At 35.5% G+C, this 22,412-nt stretch overlaps 1 protein-coding gene and 1 non-coding gene across 12 annotated transcripts in view; one reads left to right on the forward strand and one right to left on the reverse strand.

The window, feature by feature from the left end:
- DOCK3 (dedicator of cytokinesis 3) overlaps positions 1–21,885 on the reverse strand; it is a 182,786-nt gene extending 160,901 nt beyond the window's left edge. For all 11 annotated transcript variants that reach the window (XM_039319577.1, XM_039319619.1, XM_039319561.1 and 8 more), the window contains exons 1-5: positions 21,257–21,885; positions 7,342–7,425; positions 3,280–3,320; positions 2,071–2,126; positions 414–510 (exon numbers count right to left, since the gene is read on the reverse strand). In XM_039319577.1, the coding sequence (XP_039175511.1) occupies positions 414–510; positions 2,071–2,126; positions 3,280–3,320; positions 7,342–7,425; positions 21,257–21,293 (315 nt within the window). In that variant the 5' untranslated portion in view covers positions 21,294–21,885. The remainder of the gene's footprint in view (positions 1–413; positions 511–2,070; positions 2,127–3,279; positions 3,321–7,341; positions 7,426–21,256) is intronic.
- Positions 4,541–4,667, forward strand: LOC120297254. The gene has a single exon (XR_005553748.1). It is a non-coding gene; the product is annotated as a small nucleolar RNA SNORA17 (small nucleolar RNA).
- Positions 21,886–22,412: the final 527 nt, after the last annotated feature.

Genomic DNA, 22,412 nt, shown 5'->3' on the forward strand with positions numbered 1-22,412 from the left:
CTAATAACAGTGTGCTATACAATGTTCACCCTTAAGTAAAAAGGTGAGACTCATTGACCTATCTTAGCTATAATTATAAAATAAGGCACAATGAAAAGTTACAATGGACTATTTATTTTTAATACTTTACTGTATTACTAATCATTTAAATAATAGTTACCTTTTCAGTATAAAAAAATCACCATAGGGTCATGAATTTATGGAAAAATCCTGTTTTGTTTTCTTAAACCATTCAGGGAATCAAGCATAATGGGCTACTCCTGGATCTATTCAGGTTGGACCATTTCTGGATTCTCAGGAACTAGACTTTGAAAGTGTCAGATGGTCTCTAAGTTCCATACTTATTATCATCATCTTCGATCACACTATATAACTATTATACCCCTGTGAGCTACATGCTTTTGCTTACATACCACATATAACTGCTTCCAGAGCATAGCCCATTCCTGGAGAGTTGCTGTAACTTCAGTAATAACACAATCTTCAAGTGGAACAACTGTTTCATATTGCCTGTAAAATGTATAAACACCAGTGAAAATGTCATAAAAAGAAGGACTGCGGAATCATTTATTTCCATCTTCCCTTGAAACTATGTATTCATTTATATATAATAAACATCCCGCAATACACAACACTTACTTCATATAGTGGAATGTTCAATCTCAAATAATCTTCTGCCTTATATGTATCGTTTCATTGTACAAAATTTTATTTTATGACAATTTTAATTCTATCTTTTTACTGGAATTGTGTAATGGGATGCAAGAATAACCTTGAGAAAAAGAAGGAGAGCAACAACCAAGGAAACAATGAGCTAAATGAAATCTGAGTCCAAAACAGAAATGTAACTTGAGCAAATGTTTCAGACCTGACTCTTTCTAGTTATCTTGCAGATAAAGGGGGAGGGGGAGACATTTTCAGACTTGCAGAAGTCTGCCAATCCTATGGGAGGAGGTGGTTTTTCACATAAGCTGGATCCATGCCATGAAGGACTTTAAAGATGATAACTAACATCTTGAATTGGATCCGGAAGCAAAGTGGCAACCAGTGCAGCTTTCCAAACAGCAGTGTGGCATGGACCATCCTGGGCCCCAAGACCTATCTGTGCGGCTGTGTTCTGGCTAATTGTAGCTTCCAAATATTTTTCAAGGGTAGCCCTATGTAGAGTGTCTCGCAACAGTCCAAATATCAGATTTACAGGACTGTAAATCTCAATAAATCTCAATAGAAGTAATTTCAGTACTCTTTTGAAGTTGATTTTCTGGTCTGCTCTGCCCAGTGGGGCTGACAAACAGTAATTGATATTCTGGTTAATCTATATATATATTATTAAAACTCTTACTCCTATAGCCTTTAAATGGGTGAAACAGTGCAAACTATGGCAAAACCTTTTGAACCAAAATATCTCAAATGGGCTAATTTATACAATGAATCCAAAATCCAGGAGCCATGACTCTCACAGAACTGAAATTTGATAAATTTTATAAAACGTCTAATGACATTAAAATTATCATAAAGCAATTTATGATGCCATATAAAATGTCATAAAACACATCCTGTGCTGATATTTGACTGGACTGGCATGGGCTATTTTCAAGGCAGATAATATCCGAATGTATTTCTAACTTTTACAGCGAACGCAATACATTAGAAGCACTGTCACTGAGGAATCAAATAAGGAAATATCTCTAAAACATGGGTTATCTATTTTAGTCTCATAGGTATATCACATAGCTGCAAAGAAAAATGCCTGTCAAATTTCCTGACAAGGTATCATTCTTATGACAAAGGACTAATCAGTGATCCTTAAGAAAACATTTTTTTAACTATGCTCCTTATGTTTAGCAAAAAAAAAAAAAAAAAATAGAGAAGAAATTGGATGTAATTTTTTCTTGGAATTATTTGCTAGAACACATAATTTTGTAGAATATCAGCATTTCAGCTTTAAACAACTGAATTAAATATTACATGCAAAAGTAGTTTAAATTAAGATTATATTAAATAAAGTTAATGGATTCCTATCTATTTTTCAGATATATTAATTTCTTGATAATGGAAGTCCATACTTACCCTCTGTTACTGACAAGTGCCTTTTTCAAATGAATGTAATTTGCAGGAAAGATTCCCTGCAAAAAAAAATGGATTATATTTATTTTAACAAGAAGAATTAAATGAAAGCTTCAATTGATGGGCAGCAGAATTTAGTATTTATCAGCCCATTTGGTGAAACTAGTTTTAGAATCCCTTTTCTTCTTTTTTGTTAATCTACGGTATCTATGTTTTGGGGTCTCATTACTTCTTTCTGTTTTCCTATACTTTGCATTACCCCCAAATGAAATGTGATACATTTGTAAGGTTTTTATAAATGCAGTTTAACAACCCTACTTAAGTATAGAGTTTGGTAAGTGCTGATAGATTAGAAAATCTGATTGATTGAAATTGATTTATTCTCAATTACATACAAGTCTTATCAGTTTTCTGAAACCTGAACGTGCATCATTGCAGGTAATCCTTGACTTACAACCACAATTGGAACCAGAATTTCAGCCATTAAGCGATACAGTTGTAAATAAATCATGTGACAAGACCTAATTTTACAACCATTTTTACCCTGATCATTAGGTGAATGAAGTGGCTGTTAAATGAATCTAGCTTGTCAGAAGCTGGGACCTCAGAAAGTTGCAAATTGCGACCAAAGACACTGCAACCATTGTAAATGCAAAACAATTGCCAAGCACCCAAATTGTGATCATGTGAGGTAGTGCAATAGTCATAACTTCTAGGCTGGGTTTTAAGTCAATTTTTCTAAGGCCATTGTAATTTTTGAATTGTTGTTAAACAGTCATAAGTCAAGGATTACTTATATGGTATACATATTTTTCATATTTTGGCTTGCAAAATAGTTACTAAAGTAAAGAGCATTGGGTAAAACCAGCATCTGGTTGTCCTTTGTCATGCTAGTAAAAACATAACCAAAACTGACAGCTAATATATTTACCATTAGCAACGAATGTTGAATGTGCCACATATTACGACTAAAGCTCGTGGTCGACTCTATTGACTGTTTCAATTTTCATGATTGACTGCCCTTTTATAAGAGATTATTATTATAACTCTACAGAGAGCTTACCAGAACACTAAATATTCTGTTGGACTTATCGACAATACAAAGACTGTTTTATTAGTTCAGGTCAACATTTATCAGTGGCTTTGTAAATTTATTTGAAAGTATGCATCAAACTCAATACTGTTTTTGTTAAAAGCAGCATCTTAACATACCTTTATGCTAGGTCTTTTTATTGAAATTCCTCTGTACCAACCTAAAATAAAATAAATTCAATTATATTAAAATATATTATTAAAAGATTTAATATTTACAAATTCTGTTATTTTTATTAATTGTAAATGGTTCATATGATATTCTGGCAATATCTTTAATTAGAGCTCTGACTTTTAGTTTTTATGTTGATAATTGATCATCTAACAATTCTGCTTTCAGAATAATCAAATGGAAATTTAAAAAATCAATTTACTACATGGTGGTGTTGTCTGAGTTTCTTTTTTTAATGAAATAGGAACATTAATAGAAACATCTCCCACCTATATTTTATAGAATCACAGATTTGGGGGCAGTTTCTGCTTTCTGAAGTATCTCTTAAAGCACCTAATAATATCCAGCCTCGATTTGAAAATCTCCAACAATAAAAATATATGACAGCCAGATCCACTGGCTGACAATTTGTACTCTCAGAAAGTTTGTTCTGACATTTAGCCCAAACATACTTCCTTATAGTTTTAGCTCAATGTTTTTGATTCTACCCTCTGCATTCTCTTTCCTGTTACGACAATCCTGTACGTCAGTTTGAAGACTGTTATCATATTCCCCATAGCTATCTCTTTTGCAAACGTAACATACTCCTTTGTGTTTCTGATAGGATTTAGTTTCCAGAACTCTCATCTTTTTGATAGTCTTCCCTTGAATTGCTCCAGTTTGTCACTTTCCATTGATATATGAGACCCAGAAGCGAACAAGGCATTCAAACTGGGGTTTGATCAGGAGAGAATAGATTAAAACAATTTCCTTCCACAATCTGGCCTTTATACTATTGTTAGTCATTTTATTTTTTGTTTTTCTTATCAAATTCAGATAAGAAATTTTCCCTATTAAATTCATCGTATTCATTTTGGGCCATTGCTCAAGCCTGTCTAGATGTTTTTAATTTTCCATTTCAATTTTAAACTATTTGTTATCCTTTTGAGCTCTGTATCATTTGTAAACTTGGTAAATGTTCCCCAACTCCAAGTCATTGATAAAAATATTTTATTTGAAGATAGCTATCAAGAAATCATTGGAGTGGCAAATTTAAATCAAGTCTCCTGCTTCATTTCGGTTTCTTGAACCATACAATCCAACTATGCTTTCTTCTTTTAATTTTCCAACTTTGGCATTTCAGTCCCCAATCACCAGTATTGTATACTTACAGTCTCTGTTAATTTCTAATTAAATCTGATTATAAATAATGATGATAAAACTCAAGTTTGTGCTCCAACTACTGATGCAAAAGGGGTTTAAGTGTCCCTTTTGCATCAGTAGTTGGAGCACAAACTTGAATGACTGTCATATTAAATAATTGTCCATGAAGTCTAACCAATATTATTCATTCATTGATTGCATTGTAGCTAAGCATTATTCTTGCTATAATGTTTCTAACTGTAAAAGCAACACCATTCCATCCTTTTTCTTTCCTGAGTAATAAACAGTATGATCTTCTGAATAAATATGTTCAATCCCAATCCATCTCAATTCACTGATGCCTAAGATGTAAATTTATAGCCATTTCATTTCATCTTTCACTATGTTTCACTTCTTACATTCCATGTTCCTACTGTAATTCTATCTTTTCAACTTTGGTTTTCTTTCCTATATGGCAATTAGATATCCAAAAGATTTCCATCTAGCCACAGCATAAACACCATTAATACCAAATCCTAACCTAGTTTGAAATTCATACTCTGAATTCACAGCTACAATTTTCTCTCAAGTATATTTCAAGCTGATCTATGTAGTTGCTAGGAGTCAAAGTGGCACATAATCACTTTGTAGGATAAAAGCACAAGTGCTCAATTACTACGTGGAATATTAAAGCTACTTACCTACTTGGAAAGAAAAGAGTAGATTTTGAAATACTTGATAAAAGGCCACTATTTTAATGTTCTTAGTTGTCATATACAATTTAGATATTTAACCTTTTATTTATAATCTAACATACAATTATAACCCTTTCATTATACAGGTAAACCTCAAAGTATGACAAGCCATTTAATGAACTTTTGAAATTATGACAGACCTCCCAAAAGCTACATATAACGTTTGAAAGTTATGACAGCTGCAACAGGCTTGCAGTTGTTCACTGTTATGACCCACCACAGGGTTGCTGCAGCTCCCTCCTGCCACTCTCCCCGTCCCACTCTGCCAGAACCCTGCAGCATTTGGGCCTCCTCCTCACATACCCATCACATCCCACTTACCTTCTGAAATTCGCCAGACCTCATATGGAAGGAGGGCAGGCCATGTGTTCCCAGCAATGTGACCTCCATTTTGTCCCACACATTTGTGAATATAACAAAATGGCAGCCAATAGAGAAATTGCTTCATTTTGCTTCCTTTGATTGGAAAGTCTGCACAGTGAAGCAGAAGTTTCTGAATGCTGCATAAAACTTCCTCCTTGAGATAGCAAGATGCTAATTATCATATCTGAATACCGAACGTTTTGGGACCTTTGTAAGGCATCAAAATGAAGTAGTTTAGTCCAGGGCCGTGCAGCAGCAACCTAAATGCGGCCACCAATTTGTCCCGACCATTTGTGGATGAGGACAAAATGCCAGCCACCAGACAAACTGCTTCATTTTGCTGCATCACAGTGGTCTGTCCAGTGCTGTAGAAGATTCTCAATGCTGCAGGCCTTGTTAAGGCAGCAAAATGAAGTAGTTTATCTTGGGCCACATGGCAGCGACCCAAATGCAACCACCATTTTATGGCAGGATAAAATGGTGGCCACTTTCAGAACCACGCTGCGTGGCTGTGCAAAAATAAAATTCATTCCAGAGCTCTGGAAGACCTTTAAAAGATAAATGAGGAGAAGGGTGTTTGGCCTGGTGGGTGGGAATCAGGCCTAAGGCCTGGGAAGAGCCATTGAGAGTAAGAAAAAACTTGTTGGAATCTACAGTGTTGGAAGTGGAGCATGGGACATCTTGGGGGAGGGGATGACCTTGGGAGATGAGGGCAGGGGGCCTGTGCCTGTACTAGGTCTCCAATGGCCTCCCCCACCCAGGAAGCAATCCACATTCCACTTGCAATTCATTGGGGAGAGCAGGGATAGCGGGTTCATTATGTTTCACCTAATGACTGCCACGTCACATGAGCATAATGGGCAGGCTTAATAGCAGTCGTTATCTTTTTTAAATTTTTTTTATTGAATTTTATAGGGTTGGGAATAGGATGGGATCAGGATGGGGATTAGAGTTTAGGGTGGGGTTGGCATCAAGATTAGGTTTGGGAAAGGGTTGGGATCAACATTGGGGTTATCCCCCAGTAACATTTACAATCTTTAGCAGTCGTATCTTGTGGATTGCCTGTAGTGTTATATGATGACAGCTTTATTTATTATACATTTTACTGTAGTTGCAATAGTTTCAAGAAAGCTTTGAAATTAGTCACTGGTATTAAATAATATGGACTATGTAATAGAATGCAACTCATTAAGAAATCTAAATATATTCCTGGTTATCATGATAAAATCATCACAAGCCACCCTTAATCTCCCCAAAATGAAGTCCCACTATTTCTAGACAGATGGTTAATAAATATGCTGACCCCTTTCTGACAGGATTAGTAACAAATGCTTCAATCTTTCTTATAGAAAGTGGGTCAGATTAGATTTACTAAGCATTTGAATAATCATGGTTCTCAAATGATTTATTGAAACATAGGTTTGCAAAATATAAAATGCACTCCTTTCGGGGAACGCATAGCTCTAACATGATTGGTTTCCCAATGCCTAATAAAAAACAATGAACCTCGGTGATCATAGAAATTCATTTCTCTTATCTTATTCATCTCCTCTTTATAAGACAAAAGATGGTAAATGAATAGAAACAAGGGAAGGGGTTATAAAATTTACATTCTACACTGTATTTAGTGTAGCATTGGCTACAAAAGTACACCCACAAGATACCATTATGATCACAGATTATTATTACTACTTGAATAAAGAGAAAAAGCAAAGTAAGTAGTTGGGGCAGTTCATAAACGCCAGAAGAAATATTTTCAATATATCATACCTTCACATTTTTCCAAGATCTGAACAGTTTCTCCTAGTTCTAGAACTAAGCCTTGCTGCACATGTCCTTGGAAGCTGCATATAACTAGGGACACACAATATGTTAAAAGATTAGATGTTGAACAGTACATTAATATTTGATTTCATAAAACAGAAACAACATTCATATCAACATGCTTTTTATAATATTTAGTTTATTCAAAAATAGTTAAAATACAAAATGCCAAAATATTTAAGGAAAAAGAAAAAGAAAAAACATAAGACATTAAAGAAGTGTCTTAAAAAAGATCAACATATATAAACATAACATCCTCCCTAATTGAATGCTGATTAATATAATACAATCATGTTAATCTCCCACCCCTTTTAAAACAGGCCAAAATAATTTTATACCAATAACAAAATAGTTAACAGGAATTAAAATGCTTTTTTAATAAGACATTAGTTTTATATATATAGTGTTCCTCTTTTAAAAAATTCATTCATTAACAAATAATCAGTACCGTTATTAGTTTAAAACAACCAACACTCAAACAATCAGTAACCTAATTTAACATTATAAACTAATCTAAAGAAAGCAAATAAGAATGTAAGAATAATTACACTAGTAGGAAGCAATTTTTGCATTTGGAATCTAATTAGAATTAGTCTGAAAAAGTAAACAAATACGCTTGCATTATATGTGAACAATATTCAGAGAAAATGAATGTTAATCTATTCTAGAATTCAATGCATTTGTATATTCATATTCTGACATTTTTAACTACTTCATTTTTAATATAATTTTAGTAATAAAAAAATAAACAGCTACATTTTCTACTTTATTACCATTAAATTTCGCATTATATTACATTTTAACCTAGTGAATTTTGTTAAACTATAGTTCATAATAATAATAGTTTATTAAATTTATGTGCTTTTAAACTACGTGATGTATTGGATATTACTTTATATTTTTATCCTCTTCTCTTATTTTGAAATTCTGTTAGGAATTTGTGATTTTGTATTTATCTGTCATACATTTATAACATAGTTTCCAGACAACAGGAAAAAGCTTCAAAAAAGAATTTGGCAGATACTTATATCCAGCAAGCCCTCAATTACTTGTCCTGTAGCATAGCTTCTTTATTTACAAGTAGTGTGTTTCATGAAACTGGGATAAATTTGATTAGTTTAAACTTTAGTTAGTTCAAGCATGGCAAGATCAAATTGTATTTATATTACTAGACGACAATAGAAAAATTCTATTATGATCTATACCTTATAGTTATGTTGTAAGAAGATGTAAATACGTAAACCAAAAAATCACCTCAATGATAGTTAAAATTATTTATTACAACAGACACGTACATCTAGATCCCAGATCCCAATATCCTCTCAACTCCAAATCTCCTTTCTGAACAAATCCATTTCCACAACCTTTCTAAAATTTAGGAGCACAGATGCTGTCCAGATGTCTAATAACTATTCCTAACAGTGGCTGCTGCCTCTAAGAAGCACATTTCTGATTTTCTGTCAAGTCTCCTCAATATTCCAATCTTTAGTTTCCACTTCATTTTACATGGAAAAAATTGGTCTAAACAGCTCCAATCCAGATAATAACATTATCATATGCAGATCTACTTGAAAATAATCTTAAAAATTCAGGTACTCCTCAATTTACAATCATTTGTTTAGCAACCACTTGAAGTTACAACAGCACTGAAAAAAGTGACATGACTGTTTTTCACAGTTATGATTGATGCAGCATCCCCCATGGTCAAGTGTTCAAAATTCAGACACTTGGCAACTGACTCATATTTATGACGGTTGCAGTGTCAGAGTCATGTGACCCCTTTTGTGACCTTCTGACAAGCAAAGTCAATGGGGAAGCCAGATTCACTTAACAACCATGTTACTAACTTAACAACTGTAGTGATTCACTTAACTGTGGCAAGAAAGTTCGTAAAATGGGGCAAAATTCACTTAGCAGCTGTCTTTGAGCTGATTAGGGAATTCAAGAGATATACTAGTACAAATTGATGGTATTGATACATTTGATACATTTTCCCTGCATATTAGCACATCATTATTTGAAAGACTACTTAATGTTGTATGAGCTTGTGTGCTTGTTTCAATTATTTGACCTGGGTCATTTTCATTCTATCATGTTATTAGAATAACTATTTTATAGTTAAAAGCTTTTTCTCACCTGACTTCAGTTCTGTGGAATATATCTGTCTGTCTGTCTGTCTGTCTGACTGACTGACTGACTGTCTACCCACCCACCCACCTAATTTAGATGGGCTGTAAAGATGTTTGTGGGATAATTATACTTTCAGGCTTGCAAGATTGATATTAGCCATATCAGTTAGACCAGACAAGAAACATCATCATAAACTAAATCTACTTTATTGTAAGGCTACATTAATAGGATCTTGCAAAAGTCTGAAAGTACAATTCTCCCACCAACAACTTTATACCCTAATTACTTAGGGAAGCTCCCTTCTGAGCTTCTGGCTCTTCCCACTATGCAGGTGTGGTCTATGCTGTTTATTTGACTACTCCCTAGGCAACATCTCTTTGGCCCATCTCCCAAGACCTTTCTCACATACTGTTAACCTACATAGATTACTTGAGAGTATTTTTTTCCCCTTTCTTCTCTCTCTGAGGCATATTAACTGTTCTGAATCGTATAGTTCTATGTAACCCTAGCTAGAGAGCATGTATCAGTATGTTAGAATATCTGGCATATATTGAGTTAAGTGTTGTTTCCTTAAGAGATGGATTATGGGAAATGCAGTTTAGTTAGTCAGTCATCTCATGTTAATGGGTCAGTGGGAGGAGTTTCTGAGTACCTCTCAGGACATACTGGCTACTGCCTAGTTTGGAATGCCTTTGTTCATCCAGCCTCATGTCTCCTAGCCACATGGCTTGGAGGTCCTATGCTAACATGTGATGCTTATGCAGAAGAAGAGGGGAAAATTCATTATCAATTTACCTATGGAAATGAACAGAAATGTATTATCCAGAAGCAACAACGCAAAAGCAAGTATTTCCTCTGAATAAACATATTTATCTGTTTTGCAATCATTTCTATTGAGTTGTCTGTCTGCCCTGGATTGGACTAAAGGAATTTGTTCTGTCTGGGTCAGAACATTAACTGTGATACTATAATTAACTTCAATTCCAATCATAAAAGTATATATGACAGCAAAATAGTCCCAATGATCAGATATGGCACAGAACTGTGGGGATGTATAAGTCTCCCTTAATGGAACAGATACAATCTACTTTTTTGAATTATATCTTGGGGTTAGATAAGTTTACACCAGCCTCAGTAATAAGGGCAGAGTTGGGCATAACCCCTACACAAAGCTATTTAGCAATTAATTTTTTTAATTACTGCCTGAACATCCTATTCATGGACCCAAATAGACTACTAAGGATGTGCTTCAAAGAGCAGTTACACAACAAGAAACTTTGTGCTTAGGCCACCCAATTTTTTCAAACAATTAGCAGTCCAGTTAGATCTAAAGCTTTCAAACAAAGATTTATTGATATGACTGCCCAAGATGATATTGAGGTACTTAAATCTCTGAAGGCTCAAACAAATCAGTCTTCCAGTTAGAAAAATATTTACCAACTTACATACATCAACATTTCAGAAGAGCTTTTACTAGACCTTGATTTGAACAACTGGACTCAGTGGTAAGACATGGGAGGTTTCATGGAGACCCAACTAGAGTTCTAAGATTGTGCATTTGGGGAACAGCAGTTTTTGAAGACACTGGACACATTCTTGTTTACTGGAAATTGTACTCTCCAAAAAGGGCCACTTATATAGACACTTCTTTAAAAACTAAAAAATATTGGGGCACCCAATATTTACTGCAAGGAACAAACCTAAATATCATCAATAAGACTGAACTCTTAATTTCGAAGGCTTTCTCAAAGAGGACAGAAAGAGGACAACCTTGATCAGATTGGAGATAAGTGTAGGGGTGACAATCTGTTATGAAGTTTTGTTTTCTTTTTATCCGATTGCATTTTTGTATCAATTTTATATATACGATACAGTCAGTTGATTTAATTAATAAAGTTTTCTTCTTCTATTTTGCCATATACTGTTTTATCTCACTCTTTCTTACCCACTGTATTTTATTCTATTTTATCACACAATAGCTATTTTATCTCATTTTACTGTATATTATCTCATGTTATTGTATTGTACTTATTGATGATTATGTTTAATATGTTCAATTGAATAATCAATAAAGTATATTGTATCGTAACTATAGTGGCAATCACATGATAGAGGGATGCTGTAAAGGTCGAAAGTTGAGACTCTAGAAAGAGCAACAAAGATGATTAGAGGACTGGAGGCTAAAGCATATAAGGAACGGCTGCTGAAATTGGGTATGTCTAGTTTAATGAAAAGAAGGACGAGTGTTCCAATATTTCAATATCTGCCACAAAGAAGAGGGAGTCAAGCTATTTTCCAAAGCGCCTGAAGGCAGGACAATGGATGGAAAGTAATCAAGGAGAGAAGCAACCTAGAACTAAGGAGAAACTTCCTGACAGTTAGAACAATTAACCAGTGAAACAACCTGCCTCCAGAAGCTGTGAATGCTCCATCACTGGAAGTTTTTAAGAAGAGAATGGACAGCCATTTGTCCATATTATTATCATCATCATCATCATCATCATCATTATATGTAAAGGCATAAGTTATAATTATTTTTGCAACACCACTGGAACTCTCAACTATCATTGAACAAGGTAGTTGGTAAGCAAAGTTTACCTCTAAATAAATCAGGAATTTGTGCACGGTTTTTAAAAATCTTTTGAATTATTGCCCCCTCACCTCATATGGTGGTTCAATCTTAAATAAATATTATCTCAATCAGCTCACAGGATGGCATAATTATTATTTATATCCCCAGATTATAATTACAGGCATTGATAAAATTGTTCACCAAAATAGATAATTTAACTATATCCTCCCAGTTATGCTTCATAGCATACAATACTATGAAATATCACGTCTCCAATGGCTTATCTTTAGAAGAGCTGAAAAAATATATATTCCTTATGTTTGACAACTTTCTATTACATTCATTTTAAATTCTTTAATTGCATAATGCAACCTAATTGCTAACTGTACTGATTCATTTTGTGAGAAATAATTCATTATTTCTCTTTACAGATGAAAGAATACATTCAACACACTGTGCAGGATTGATACTGGAAAAAAATTAAAAGCAGTCTAGCAATTCATACAAAGTTTGCAACAAGATAAGTGCTCCCAGAATAAGTAGTTTTTGCCTGTCTCCTCTTTAGACTCAAATACTGAAGGAAAAGAATACAACCTGGCATTTCCTCTCCTCCCCCCCAATATTTTTATATATTTTTATACTAAAGTCAGAATAGGGAATATACTGTCTGCAATGAAAGGCAGGAATTATCATACTTCCACAAAGATATGCTTAATATATATTCTTTATAGGAAGAGTCAATGTATTGTACTGATTTTGAACACTTTATCATGATGCAATTAATAATTCTTACAAAACAGGAATTAAAAGTTGAATTGCTTGAAAGAAAAAATAATAAAATTAATTGATGGGTGATTTTTACTGGCTACTAAGGAGAAATATTTCCAAGAATTGGCCAAATTAAAAGATTTTTTGATGATAATATAGAATTACTGAATGTAGAATATAGAATTTCAAGTAGACTGATTCCTGTCATGATAGAATTTCTTTGGAGAAAGAAATTCTACATGAGATAGAAACTTGCAGCTTTCTAGGCAAATATCATTCTTGGAATTTGCTGGGGAGAAATAAAGCTACTTTCTGATTTGCCATCTAATAAACAAAGAATTTAATCTCAATCATGACAAATTGAGTCAAGGGAGAAAGATTTTTTTTCTCTATCCTGCAATCTTTGGAAGGTGGCATGAGAAAATTTCATAATTTTGATTTTTTTTTGAGGGGGGATACCTTCAAATTAATATTGGCTCCTGGTGACTGGCTGGACAAGTCCCTGCAATTTTCTTGGCAAAATTTAGGAAGAGTTTGACATTCCCTAAGGAGAGACTAGAACTCAGTCTTCTGGTTGCTAGACTATATCTTAGCCACTATACCAAATTGGCTCTCAATCCTGAAATTCTTGCCTATTATTTAAACTTAATGACTGAAATTTAACTTGCAAAAGGAATACATCACTACTCACAGTAAAAATGCCTCTATTAAGAGGGCTATTTCTGTTTATCTATGTCCAATTGCAAAATAGATGATGTTCCTTGCATTTAATTGTTAAACAGATTAGATTTTCAGCATAGGAAAGAGGAAGAGTAAGCCTGCAAATTAGCCATATTTTTATTGTTAATTAATTTTTTAAAAAATAATTTTGTGATTTATTTTTTATTTTACTTCTTGGTTTCATTTTTTATAACTCTCAATTTTCTAAATACCAGTGTTAATTTTTTCATTATGTTAAAATGTATTTTAATTGGCCTAAAGCAGGGGTCTCCAACCTTGGCAACTTGTGGACCTCAACTCAGCTAAGGAATTCTGGGGGTTTAAGTCCACAAGTCTTAAAGTTGCCAAGGTTGAGGACCCCTGGCCTAAAGCTTATGGGATGTTTTATCTCAGCTTATAATTTTGATATACTATATGAGAATAAATTGATATTCTTTTTTGGCTTTTGAAGCAAAAGTCAGATTAGCAACAACTAAAGTTTCAACCTCTTTGAAACCTCTATGGACAGGAGAGGATTTGAGATTGCAAACAATTGCTCCAGACAGTTACTCCTCACAAGAAAACCATAAGATAGCAGCCTCTGGTTCAGAACTCTGGGAGACAAGGGAATAGCCACTTCGCTCAAATTGTACTCAGCATTTTTAAAAGGACTCTAACTTCCTTTTCTAATCACTTTCAAAAGTTGCTTGTTAATTGCTTTTCAGTTATTAGATACTGTACCTTTGGATCAACATGTTTGACAGCACGGAGTGAATTTCCCTCAATCCTTAGCAAAAGTTTAAACTAATAGTTTAAGAACATAAATACACACACATAGACACAAAGAGCAAAAAGGTGATTAAAACTTTTTTGACTGTGGAAAGTTACAAATGGATTTAGGGTCCAAATAAATTTGAAATTAGTTTTTGGAATTAATTATAAAGGAAGAACTCATGAATTCAACTTACAGTTACAGAATGAAGCAAAATTTTCTAATATTGGACATATTGAAGAATATTTTTGAAAAATGGACTTAGAAATTAATAGTATCGACATAGACATCTGTCTCTATGATAAGATTGTATCTAAAAGAAGTTATAAAAAAGGAACAAGTTTTACCTGACAAGATCAAGGCTGAGCTGAATGGGCTTACAAATGACTGCTACCAGAATGACATAGAAAAATATCTTATGCTAGATATAAAAAGAAACCAGGTAGTGTTTTAATAATTAAAGGGGATATACAATTAACAAACCAAGAGAGTAGCCTGGATATCCCAAAGATGCTTTTTCATGAGGCAACTGGCAGTGAGCCATATGCGCAACAAAGCAACCACTTCATAAATGCATGGCACTACATAGAACAAACCCATCAGGAGAAGATTTGGCAGTCTATCTGCATTTAAAAGACAAAGGCCATTATTTCAAAGACAGCAAAATCCACATTTTGGACAGGACCGCTGGTTTGAAAGAGGGGCCAAAGAGGCCATCTATGTCAAAACTGAAGATCCTTCTTTCAACAGAGGGGGAGGGATACGGCATCATCTATCTCCAGTTTACAACACAGTCCTTTCAACTGAAGGCTCCACACCCATTTGCATTACTCAGGTGACCCTGACAACACAGATAAGCCTCCAGGTGGCCTCAATGACTCTCTAAAAGAATGCAAATGACCAGCTCTCTGCAAGGGAGTATAAATCCTTCCATTCCCCATCCTCCAATCAGAGCTGAAGAAACTTCTTCGATGAGAAGTGAAATGTCTTCAAAGGAAAACAAGAAAGTCCAGTTGCCTCATGAAAAAGCATATTTGGGACAACTATGACCTGGATGACTGAGAATCTCCATAGACAAGTAACCTGGATAGTTTTCCTGCATTTAGTATAGTTCTCAGGTAATAACAATAATTGGGGCTAGAGTTTCCATTGCTAAGTAATGTAATCATAAAGCATGACATCACATGATCATGCCGCTTAGCAGCAGCAGTTCCAGCACTTCTGGTTGCCATCATTAAGTGAATCCCATGACATTGTGGAACAACATCAGATCAACAATTTCACATGGTCACCATTTGCAACCTCCTGCCAGGTCCCCACTGACTTTGCTTGTCAGAAGCTGGAAAGGAATGTAACAAGTAGTGATCACATGGCCATGGAGGTGTTATGACATTGTAATTGCAAACTGGTTGCCAAGTTCCCAGATTGTGATCAAATGACTGTGAGATACTGCGATGATCAGAACTTTGAGGACTGATTTTAAGTACCATTCATACAGTGCTGTCATAACTTTGAAAGTTGCTGAACAAGGTTGTTAAGCAAGGACACCTGTATTATTAATTTCATTGTAATATATTTTATTGCTGTTTTTATTATAAATGGATTTTATAATTTGGCAGGGTATAAGTATATTAAATATATAATACTGAACAAGAAAGGTTCAAGTAGCCCTTAGGCTTAAATATATTTTGGCATCCAGCATGTCTTTACCAATTCTATATAGGCAAGTTCCATTTGAATTGAACAGGATATATTATTTTTGTTTTTCATTTTTTTATATATCTTAAATCAATCTAAATATTAGGAAAGATGTACCTTATGCCATCTATTGTACATTACAAAGAATTCAGTTTAAGAAAAAAAAGAAAACCAATGGGGGACATAATAAAGGCATCTATAACTACACATTGTATAGAATAGAAAGGTATTTTATAGCTCTCTCATAACAGCATTAAAGAAATTAATGGAAGATAATACTATTTACTATCAACATCAATTGTTAAAGAACAGGAGTTGAAAGTTACTCTTCTCAAAAAATTTGTGGCTTCTCTTACTTATGATACTGACTGTTGAATAAATAACAAGCTGATTAGGTAATGTTTGTTCTGATCAAATACAATTCTTATGTTAATAAACAATAGTTTGGTAACCCAAATATTTTTAGATTACCATTACAATTCATATCATAAGTTTTAAATGAAGGCCAGTGGCAAATATATGTGAAATAGAGCTTGACAGCAACAGTAAACACTGGTAGGCTAATCTTTGCATGAAGGAAAGTAGCTTCTTGGCTCTCAGATTAAAGAAGCTGTGCATATTCTGAATTATTTCACAGTAAAGTAACAAGCCTGGAGAAATATGTTAATCTTGAAAGCTCTAAATGCACTAGAATCTAAAAATCTATCTCTTTCATTCAAAACTTGTCAGACTATTAGGATTTGCAAGAAAGACATTCTTAGAAACACTTCCATTGCCAATGGCCAATTAATTAGCATATCAGAAAGGACTTTTTCATCAAGCCCAAATTCCGAAATGCACTCTCTCCAGAAGTACAAGAGGTTCCCATTTTTTTAGTGTTTAGCTATGTGTTAAAGGCACATTTTATTTAATATATTCAAATAATTTTCATATGTATTTTAATTACTGTGGTTATTTTAATAGTAATAGGATAGAATTCTAATAGAATTTTTAGAATAGGATTGTTATATTTTGATGCTGTTAACTGTACACAATCCTTTTGACAGTTTTACCAGAAAGCTGTTAAATAATTAATATTCTAAGTTTAACATATTTTAAATAAGTTAACTATAGATAATATTTTAATACTATGGATAATATTTAAAAAGATTAAACATATGCAGTTTCTACACTTTAATTCTTAAGCAATAACAGACTTGCAAAAGTACCATGTGACTTGACCTACTGTGTGAGTGTTCTGTTATTGACCTCTATTTTTTAATTAACACCTGGAAGACAGGCTGCTTAGAGAAGCTAGCTCTTCCTATTTACTTTTGCAAGTTGTGAGATAATAAACTTTCTGTTCTAACTTCAATTCAATGATTAATCTCTTTAGACTTAGTTAAACATTCAGACGCTTAATTCTCATTAATAGGTAATCTTCCCATAGCTGATGCCTAAACTAAGCATCTCTGGGGATGGTGATGAGGATTGGTTACAAGGTATAAAACTTATCAGCAAAAGCAATTCTTTTGTGATTAGAATTCTGGAGACTGCCCCTAACACTTGAGGTCACCCTGGAAGCTGTAAATAATTAAAAGGGATAATTTAAATAAATGTGACACTATTTGTTTCCCTCCTCACATCTAATTTCTTTTTGCTTCAGTATCCATTCTGAAAATTTTAAATTAGCCAGCCACACAAGAATTTCAGAAAACACTGAATATTTTATAGCTGAAATTTTATTTGGAGGTTCTATTTCCTGTTGGATTTTAGAAGTTAGATTATTTTTTGCTCAGAGTACATTAATTTGGAATTATTCCTTCTTCTTAAAACTGTTGTATTCTTTTCTCTGAAACCAAGAGTTGAGGCAGTCTTACAAATGTTAATGAATATTGTACAGGTTTGCAAATGGAGCTGAAAGAAAGCTGGAATTGCCAATTAGGCATGAACAAATAATAATAATAATAATAATAATAATAATAATAATAATAATAATAATAATAATAATAAGTTGGAAGGGACCTTGGAGGTCATCTAGTCCAACCCCCTGCTCAGGCAGGAAACCCTATACCATTTCAGACAAATGGCTGTCCAGTCTCTTCTTAAAAACTTCCATTGTTGGAACATTCACCGCTTCTGGGGGCAGGTTGTTCCACTAGTTAATTGTTCTGTCAGGAAGTTTCTCCTTAGTTCTAGGTTGCTTCTCTCCTTGATTAGTTTCCATCCTTGCTTCTTGTCCTGCCTTCAGGCACCTTGGAAAATAGCTTGACTCCCTCTTCTTTGTGGCAGCCCCTGAGATATTGGAACACTTCTATCATGTCCCCCCTCGTCCTTCTCTTCATTAAACTAGACATACCCAATTCCAGCAACTGTTCCTTATATGTTTTAGCCTCCAGTCCCCTAATTATCTTTGTTGCTCTTCTCTGTACTCTTTCTAGAGTCTTTTTACATCATGGTGACCAAAACTAGATGCAGTATTCCAAGTGTGGCCTTACCAAGGCATTGTAAAGTGGTATTAATACTTCACGTGATCTTGATTCTATCCCTCTGTTAATGCAGCCCAGCACTGTGTTGGCCTTTTTGGCAGCTGCAGCACATTGCTGGCTCATATTTAAAAGACTGTCAAAAAAAACCCCAAGCTAAATTTCCAAACCAATAATTTATAATGATTATTTGACAATGATAAGGAGATTTTGAACACACAGTAGTTTATTTGGTTATGATTCTGTTCAGCCAGAGCATTTTGTTAATTTCTGAGAAAGTCTGGAAATTGAGTCATGGCAACTGAACTTAGTTTGTTATTGATTTGAGACATTTAGCTGCCCATCCAAGTAGCTTCTTCAATCTGAACAAGTTAGTTAGGGGAATCTGAGTAGCAGAGAGTCATTGGAATTCATGTATTTTCTTTTTCAAAAATTTCAAAATTGAGAAGTGTTTCAAAAATATCTATTTGTGACAAAAAATAAATGGGGGAAGGGACTATGAAAAGTATTTCAATAAGACAATAATGCTAACAACCAACAGTAAGATATTTTGAACATCAGAAAAAAGAAACAAACATTTTTAGCTGTCCAAGGCAAACAAGGACATTTTTGCATTGGAACATGTGACTGGAAAGACAATGAACATCTCACCCAATCAGTGTTCAACTATTTAAAAAGGCTTGTATATTCAAACAAACAATATGATTAATCTGATTTAATGCTTGGACTACTTGTAGCACTGGAAATAGACCCTTAAATACTTTTTAAATCCCTTATGCTACAATGCAAATTTAAAGCTCTCATGACTATTAATATTGCTGGGGGATGAGCAGTTTAGCTTTAACCCTGCCAATAACTATTTTTATAATAGGTTATTACATAATTTATTTCATACTGTCATATTACATATTTGTGCTATGGTTATGTTTTCCAGAAATATTGGGGTGCCTCTTTTTAAAGTTGAACTGTTGAATTAAAAACACTGCTTTCTCCTTCATGTTATTGCTTTCTAAAAATTCTTATTTTAAATGAAGGTTAAATATAAAAACTGTATAGCACATGAAAAACGTTCATTGGTTAAGACAGAGTAAGTGACTGATCAGTATGAAAATATCAATATGGAAAATTCCATATTCCATATGGAAAAGTCTTAAATATTAAAGAAACAAACAAAAAATAGAGTAAAGTTCAACATTCTAATAATTTTTTAAACTTTAAACCTGAACTTTTTTTATTAGGTATAATTTCAGGAAAAAATTGATAAACAAAATGTATATTTAACATTACATGTATTAACAGCAGTGAGGATTGTATTTGCTCAGCACTGGAAAAATGAAGAAACACCATTGGATGAAGACATAATCAAGAAAATAATGGACTGTGCTGAAATGGACAGACTTACATTGAGGATCAAAGAAAAAGATACAGAATATTTTCAAACATGGAACTTATTTTATCAATGGCTGGAAAATGGGATAGGGAGTAAGAACTTAACTTTTATTACTAAGCAAAACAAATCAACCCAGACAACACATTGTTCAGTAAGCACTAATGAAATGTAATAATAGAAAATCAATAAAATATTTTTAAAAAACATTCCAATAACTCTAAGATTGCATGCACTATTTAGTTTCAGTCTCTTATTTATGAAATCATCAGCTTCATCATAGCAAAGCTATGATGCAATCTCATCTTTGTAAAGTTGTTTTTATGATAGTAACATAGCTTTCTCCTTTCAAATTTTTACATGGAAAAAATAGGCAAGCCTAAAATATACTATTTTAAAAAATAAACGAAAATATTTTAAAAGATTTTAAACTGGTCAAAATATGTAGAACAGAAGACATGCACACAACATTCATTATTTTTCCTATGTCATATAGGTATGTTCATATGGGGAGAAGAAATCATTAGCATCCTTGCTTAGAATCCTGCCAGTTAGTGAAGTTGCGTTTTGGTTACCACTCTTGGAATAATTAAATGAGCAGGTACATAATTGGCGCCCTCTACCGACACTTCAACTACAATTCCGTATTTTTAATCACAAGAAGATCGTCGCAGACGCTGATAAAAAGGCGCACCATAAATAAGTAGGTTATAAGATGAGACTGGGTTTCTATTTTTCTCATCCGGTTACTTTTATACGCGGACTTCGGAAGCCCCTTTTGATCACCTCACAAGGACACTTATTTACATGTAACATAAACCCTTTATAACTCCTAACACTGGATGAGAGGGGCTAACTGGATTTCTGCACGAGCGAATACTGTCCATCTTCACTTCGAGAGCACTGCCCTAGACGATCGGTGCAGAATTTTGAAGGGCTCTCGCATGCCATCTTGCAATGAGAAAGCAAGGCAGCCTAATCGGGAGGAGATGGAGAAGCTCTGAGCTGCAGCGGAGAAGGGATAACGTTGCACTTGCCATCCTTTCCGAAAACGAAGCGAGGCCGCTCGCTGTTGCCACCCAACAGCAAGCAGCAGCCCCGCATCCCTCCCAATTCCACCACCACCACCCCCTCCAAAAACGGCACCCTCCCCCGAAACGCCATTTTCTGACAAAGAAGCAAGTTGGGCTCCCTGGGAGAGCCAGGGACGTGCAAAGCAGAGGCAGCGCGCGAGCGCGCGCGCAACAGGGATCGCTACCGCCGCTCCGCCCGCGAGCCAGCCGTTTTGCGGGGAGGGGAGGCGGGGGAGGCGAAGCAGCCTCCCTTCACCTCCCCCACAGCGCCAGGACAGGAGGAGGCTCGGGACCTACCCACGCCGTATTTTTCCTCCTCCGTTGGGATCCACATGCTGCTCCCCCCGCCGCCGGGGCTGCTCCTGAAGCCGGCTCCCCCCTGCCGGAGTGGAGCTCCGGAGCCGCGATGCTCATTGACGAGCGGAGGCGGCTTTTCCTGACGAGCCCGGGGCCGCTGCTCCGTACAGCCCCCAGGGCACCGCGGCTGTGGCGGCGGCGACGTCTTCTCCGTCTCCACAGGCCAGCAAGTGCGCGGGAGGGCAACCGTGGGCGCAGAAGCGGGCAGCCTTTCCCCGGAGGGACTCGGCGGATTCCTCTGCGCTGCTGAAGGAAGAGCACCGCGCTTCCCCAGGACGGCTCCGAGGATGGACAGCTCCTCGCCTTAATCCAGTAGCCCCGCGAGCCCTGCTCTCGCCGCTCCTCAGCCTGACTCTCTCCCTTTCCCGGTGGCGACGGAGGATGAAGGAACGACGGCAGCCCTTAAAACGCTTCCTCGGCGGTGCTGGCGGCGCGACAACGACTGTTGTTGTCTCCCCCGCTCCTGCTGAAGGACTCCCGCGCCCACCCACTTGGCAACCAGGCGCATGCGTGGAAGCTCCCGCTGCCGGCCTTCCCGCGCGATCTCAGTCGGCGTTTGGGTTGCGTCCTACGGCCGAGGTACAGGAGTTGCGGTGATCTTTCTTTGGATGTTCGTTCCTTGCCTACCCAAACTACGGTAGCGGGTAAGCTGGAGCTCGCGGGGTCCGCTAAATCCAAAATCTTTCGAAAATCAATAAGTTTTGGGAACATAACCCGATAAAATGTGACTGCTGAAAAGAATTGGCCTCTGTGAAATCAAGATGATTATTGCCATAAAAAAATTGGTTCGAAGGCACACTTCGTATAAATGTTCTATACACCCTAATGTATCATTTGGAAAACATCAGAAGAAAATGCCACAATTCTCCTACTCACCCCCCCCCCAACTTTAAGATACAGCTGGTTCATCAACCATTAGACAGACTTAAGATAGGAGAGACCATGAATAGGAAGGCTTTAACTGCAATAAGCAAAGTAATACTTAGAAAAATGAATGAAATGCAGGGGTATTTGATGGAAGATATCTGGTTTTGTAATAATATTTGGGAAAAGAATATTGGAATTGGTCATGGAGTATGTCTACTGAAAAGGTATA

The sequence above is a fragment of the Crotalus tigris genome, unplaced genomic scaffold (genome assembly GCF_016545835.1).
Source record: "Crotalus tigris isolate CLP2741 ecotype Arizona unplaced genomic scaffold, ASM1654583v1 scf7180000017601.7605149639:7615979, whole genome shotgun sequence".
Taxonomy (NCBI): Eukaryota; Metazoa; Chordata; class Lepidosauria; order Squamata; family Viperidae; genus Crotalus; species Crotalus tigris.